Source organism: Pantherophis guttatus, chromosome 8 (assembly GCF_059756535.1).
Source record: "Pantherophis guttatus breed Tessera chromosome 8, ASM5975653v1, whole genome shotgun sequence".
Taxonomy (NCBI): Eukaryota; Metazoa; Chordata; class Lepidosauria; order Squamata; family Colubridae; genus Pantherophis; species Pantherophis guttatus.
In genome coordinates, this window is record NC_142070.1 from 73,278,467 (window position 1) to 73,284,466 (window position 6,000).

Consider the following 6,000-nt stretch of genomic DNA (forward strand, 5'->3'; position numbering starts at 1 on the left):
TTTTGCCATCACCGTCCTAGACACTCCTGCAGACCCTGGTCAAGAATCACTTATACGCCATGTCCTGGGTAGAAGGAAGTGAACTTCCAATAATCTTTTTTTGCTGTCCTCACCACTCTATGCACAGCCTTCCTGTCGGAACCAGTAATACTTCATGCAGCATTCTTCATGCAGCATACTACCATAAACAGCCTCCCACCGGCCGGTACGCTCTCATAGAGAGGGGCTCCTCTGGGTGCTGTCAGCCAAACAATATCAACTGGCGGCCCCCAGGGGGAGGGCCTTCTCTGTGGGGGCACCCACTATCTGGAACGAGCTCCCCCCAGAGATACGGAGGATCCCGGATCTGTGCACTTTCCACCGTGCTCTTAAGACCCTCCTATTCCAGCAAGCCGGCCTGGCCTAATTTTCTCCCCTGTTTTAAAATTCTTTTAAATCGAAATTTTAATCTGTTTTAAATTATTGGGATTTTTAATTGTCTCGGGCTAAATTATTTAATCTGGTTTTAATTATGTTTCTAACTTTTGTATCTATGTATTTTATTTTGTGCCTGTGCACCGCCCTGAGTCCTTCGGGAGTAGGGCGGTATATAAATTTAATAAAAAACAAAACAAACAAAGCATTCTCTTAAATTGGTAGCGTCAAGCCACGGGATAAAGTGTTATTTTCAAGTAAGATTTTTTTTTAAACAAAAAGTAATAAAAATGCTATTTTGAAAACGAAAGGGCATGAGTTGAAGCCCAGTTAAAACCACAGACTTATAAAACTTGTAATTTAATCCAAGCCGGATAAGGATTCTTAACACACAATTATTTTTAGATTACAAAGTGAAATTTTAGACTCCCTTCAGCATCAGCGAGGCCACGCATATTAGAACGAGGTCTAAATCCCAAAATTAAAAAAACAAAAACAAAAAAACCCTGTTTACTTGCTCACAGCCTGTGTTCAACCTCTTTTTCAGTGAACTTGGAAGTTTAACCTCGATCAAAGTTGAAAGGCTTTTCAGAAGTCAAGTCAATTGGACTTGAAGACGTTTTGCTTCTCATCCAAGAAGCTTCTTCAGTTCTGACTGAATGGTGGAGGATGGAAGGATTTATATTCCTTGCAGTCATCTGGTCCTCTGAGAGTCATTGAGGTCACTTGGAGGTTTATCTGTACCCTCAGGGCCACCTGAATAGTGAAACGGGTGTTGTGGCCCGTCAGCAGCCTCTGCAGCTAGTAGCTGATTCAGACAGCGAGGAGGCTGGTGTGGTGATGTGCCAACAGCCTGTGTAGCTGGCACTCGAGTCGGACAATGAGGAGGCTGGAGAAGATGTGCCAGAGGCAGGGATTCTAGCCAGGGCCTTCAGAAGCTCCCTTAAGTGAAGAGAAAGAAGAGGAGGAGCCTCTTCTCGATGCACGGGCGCGCAGAGTTGCCAAAAGGCAGGAGTGGCTCCTCAGGAGGAGGTCTCCTCGAGAGTAAGGCTTGGGGCTAATTGGCCACTCCCTTAGCCTATTTAAGGAGGAACGCCGACTGAAGCAATTTGCAGGGAACAACTTCGTTCACAGACCTTCGTGTCTTGACTTGCTTATCTTATCAGCTTCCTGCAAATTGCTTCTGAGCATTCTGCCAACCACAGTAAGCTTTCAGTATTCTTCTTTGAATTTTTGGCGGCTGTTAATGCAGTTAATTAACAGCCGTTGTTGTAAAAAACTGGCTTATTTAGTAAACTAAGGTTTGAACGGACTTTGTGTGTGCTGTGTGTTCTTTGGGGTCCTTAGCTGGGGCAGAACGACGGGTGTCGGTACTCAGATGACCCTGAAGGCACAGATAAACTTCCAAGTGGCCTCAATGACTCTCGGAAAGAGTGTTAACGACCAGACTATAAAACCAGGAATATAAAACCTTCCGTCCTCCCATCATTCAGTCAGAACTGAAGAAGCGTCTTGGATGAGAAGCGAAACATCTTCAAGGAAAAGCAAAGTCCAGTTGCCTTTTGAGGGGCATCTTTGAGGCAACCATGACCTGGATGGCTGAGAATCTCCACGGACGCTTTTCAGTCAAAAGTCAAAGCATAAAAGGACCGTGTGCATTGATGAATGAAGACGTTAACTCGCCGATCTTCCCTTTTTTCAGGAAATAATATAATTTCCCCCTTTTCTTTCCAGGCTGTCCTTGCTGATCTTTCAACTCTGAAAGTGATGCCTCTTCTTCAGATCTTCCTCTTCGCCACTGGCTCTTCGTAACCTTCCAAAGTCCCAGGGCTGCATGGCTACCAGACTTTCAACAGATGCTGATAATAACCCTTTCGCCCAATTAACAATTTAACAGTTAACGGTTTTGCAAAGAATTGAATATGCTGCTCTTGCCTGGTAACCTCCCCAAACGCTGTTGCGTATCACCTTTTCACTGCTGCTTGCTGTTGTATTTTAGCCAAGCTGCGATACCCGGATATAGTGCAAATCAAAAAAGGGAATCTTTTTCTTTAATGCATGCAGTATTAAGTGCAGGACGAAAGGGGAAAATCTATTAACTCTAGATCTCAGTGCTGCCTTTGTGCCATAAAGGCGGAAAGGAATTTTTTCCCCCCAGTAAATTATAATCTGTCATCTAGTCAAAGAATGGAGTGGTGCGGTGGCCTAGAGGTGGAGCTCTTGCCTCACAATCAGGAGGCTGTGAGTTCGATCCTAGGTAGAGGCAGATATTTCTCTCTCTGGGCACAATGAGTCTTATATCTGCTGAACAAAACTCCGCATTGGTGACAAGAAGGGCATCCGGCCAATCAACACCCAGCTCCATTCAGTTGCCCAGACTCCATCCCGCAAGGGATAATGGGGTCGTTAAAAGATGATGACGATGATGATCCAGTCAAAGAATATTTCACCTTATACTTTGTCTGCAATACTTGAAGAAAAGTATTTCCAACATTTAATTTTTTCCAAATTGAATGACTGCAAAATGATAGCAATGCTTCCATTGGATACCCTCTGGATTATTTCTGGTGAACTGAGCTGTTTGTTTTAGTCAACTGGAGGCTCATAGAGTTATACCATGTTTCCCTGAAAATACGACCTGCCCTGAAAATAAGTCCTAGCTTGATTTTTACATGTGCACCCAATATAAGCCCTACCCCCCCAAAATAAGCCCTAATTAAGTCCCCGCCCATTCCAGGGTGCAAATTAAAGCTAGGGTGAGGATGGGGGTGATGGAGCTGCCCAACTACTGACCTTCGGACAGTTGCAGCTAGGCCTCGTGCACCCCAACACTTGCCATTTCTTCTGCAGCTGGCAAGGCTGTCCCGAAGGCCTCTGCAGCCGATAACAGAGCTCCGGATCAATCCGGAGCTCTGATATCGGCTGCAGAGGCCTTCGGGAAAGCCTTGCCGACTGCAGAAGAAGTTCCTGAAGGCCTCTGACAGCGAAAAGGAGACCGGGGGGGGGGGGGTGACGCACGCAAGTGAGGTGAGTCAGTGGGAGACACCCCCTCCCCGAAAATAAGACCTGGTGCCTTTTTTTTTGTGGCAAAAACCAACATATAAGACGGCCTTATTTTCAGGGAAACACGGGTAGAAAACTGCAAACGATGTGATAAAGGCGTGCGCATGCGTGCACATGAGACACAGTTAAGATCAAGCATCAAGAGGTGTATATATAATTAATATATATATATATATATATATATATATATATATATATATATATATATATATATATACCTCGAACTCGTATTTTTAGAGTAGTTTGTAATAGATATATATAAAGTGTTTTTCGATCGAGGCACCTGGTCTACCCCAGCATGTGGGAGGGAGCGTACTGCATCCCTTTCGCCTTTCACCTCCAATCCAGGAGCCGTCAAGCTTAAAAAGTCAGCAAAACCTGTTTTATTTTTGAGGAAATGAAATTAGCACCCAAAAAGTCTTGGGGGGGGGGCTGAAATGCCTCATGACATCTCCTCCGTTCCCTAAACGCGGTTGACTGAATGCAATTTGGTCCTTGTCTCACGCTTTCTCCCAACTCTGCCAGGAAAGAAGACGTGTGTCCGGGCACCTGCTTTCTCCAGGATCTGTTGAAGCCTGTCTTAAGCAGGAGCCAAAACAGTTGCCTGCAGCAACAAACCCCCCCCTTCCCCCCTTCTCTCAAGACCCCAGCAGGTCTTGGAAAAGCTGAATGTGCTGCCTCGGCCGGTTTCCGCGAGCGTCTTGGTCCAAGATCCTGCGTATCAATTGGCCGTGTTCAAGCTCATATTCCTGAGCGATGGGAGCCGTGTACACCGCTCTTTGGGTAGATAATCTTTCACCGGCAATGAGTCGGTTTTTTTCCCCCTTTTCTCCGGGGATTCCTGTAAGCCTCCCTAACAGCCGAATCGATCGCTAGATTATTCTGATTTAACCACATACAGCTGTCAGCCAAGATTGGATATCTAGACATTGCTCACGGTAAAGATGGTTAATGGATTTGCACGTTACTTTCAGCCAGTTTTGTGTGTGTCTTTCGGTTCATCAGATGAAAGCAGTTCGGAGAGCTTTAAAAGGAGGAGAATTAAAATGGGAGGAAAATCGCCTTCCGCTCTCTCTCTCTCTCATTTGTGTCATACATAACATTCGAATCATGTTTTTTTTTAATTTTTAAGTTAAACACTATTGAGATTAAATCGGATTTGATTACAACTCTTCGATAGGACCCTTAAAAGACACTGTTTTTAGACTTGCAGGAAATGTGTAGCTGATCCTGTTGTGTTACAATACGTTCTTGGAGATCTGATATCAGAAAAGCTTTTTTAAAAAACAGTTTCAAATCCAAATTATTATTTATTTGTTTGTTCATTTATTTGTTTCTCCAGGACATGGAAGATAGTGGGGACTCTGGCCTTATGAGTAGCTGTTTTGTGAAAGTACCTTATCTCTAAAAGATCAAACTGGAGAATTTAACATGTTTTACAGTATTTATTTATTGTATTGAAGATGGTTTCTTTAAAGGAGTTTCCTTTGCAATTCACACCAGAGTTTAATTCTTCCTGTTAATCCAAAATAAAAATGCAAACCTTCGTCATGAATCTGTTGGTTATAAATCTGTTAAGGTTAGGTGGGAAAGATCAGGTCCACACGCGAAGCTCCAATTAAACTGATTTATTTCTACTCGTGCCTACCCACAGGAATCTTCTCTAGTAAGGGTATGCATACACTAGGGCCGTGATAGCGAACCTATGGCACGCCTGCCAGAGGTGGCACGCAGAAACCTCCCTGTGGGCATGTGCGCTGTCGCCAGCTGCTCTTTTGGTTTTCAGTGCGCGCATGCCCGCTGGCCAGCTAGTACGCCGGAGCGCTGGAAACCCGAAGACCAGCTGGCTGGCATGTGCATGTGCACCGGGCAGCTGGTTTTTGGGTTTCCGGTGTGCGCATGCACGAATGGCGTTCCAGTTTGGGCACTCGGTGCCAAAAAGGTTTGCCGTCACTGTGCTAGGGGTTAGAGAAGGGTCAATGGAATTTAAGGAAGGTTGGATTCAGTTCACTTGTGGCGACGTAGGGATTCTAGGCTGATTCCTCTTTTAAACGCCAGCCCCAGCTTCTTCCCTTTTTTCTCTTACACTTAAATGATTTCCTGTACCTATAATCCTTTCATGAACAATCTTATGGTTGAGAAACAAAATACCTACCTTTTTATAAAGTTTATAAATTAAACTCTTCATTCAGAAAGAGTACATTCAAACAAAGATATCAGGGAGTCAAGAGAAGTCCTCTACCTGAACCGTTTCCTCATACTTTCCCATATTAATTATCATGGGCTGTGTTCTGCCCCAGCTACGGACCCCAAAGAACACAGCACACACAAAGCCTGTACAAAACTTAAATTTACTAAAATAACTCAGTCTTTTCCAAACAAAGGCTGTTAATAAACTTTCTTAACAGCCTACAAGAAACCAAAGATAAAGTAATCACAATCTTACTATGGTTGGCAGAAAGCCCAGAAGCAATTTGCAGAGAATCTAGATGCGAAGGAGAGTGAACTAAAGTTGTTCCCTAC

At 44.2% G+C, this 6,000-nt stretch overlaps 1 protein-coding gene across 4 annotated transcripts in view; it reads left to right on the forward strand.

The window, feature by feature from the left end:
• TBC1D19 (TBC1 domain family member 19) overlaps positions 1-5,032 on the forward strand; it is a 73,605-nt gene extending 68,573 nt beyond the window's left edge. For all 4 annotated transcript variants that reach the window (XM_034411305.2, XM_087875339.1, XM_034411306.2 and 1 more), the window contains exon 21: positions 2,149-5,032. In XM_034411305.2, the coding sequence (XP_034267196.2) occupies positions 2,149-2,226 (78 nt within the window). In that variant the 3' untranslated portion in view covers positions 2,227-5,032. The remainder of the gene's footprint in view (positions 1-2,148) is intronic.
• Positions 5,033-6,000: the final 968 nt, after the last annotated feature.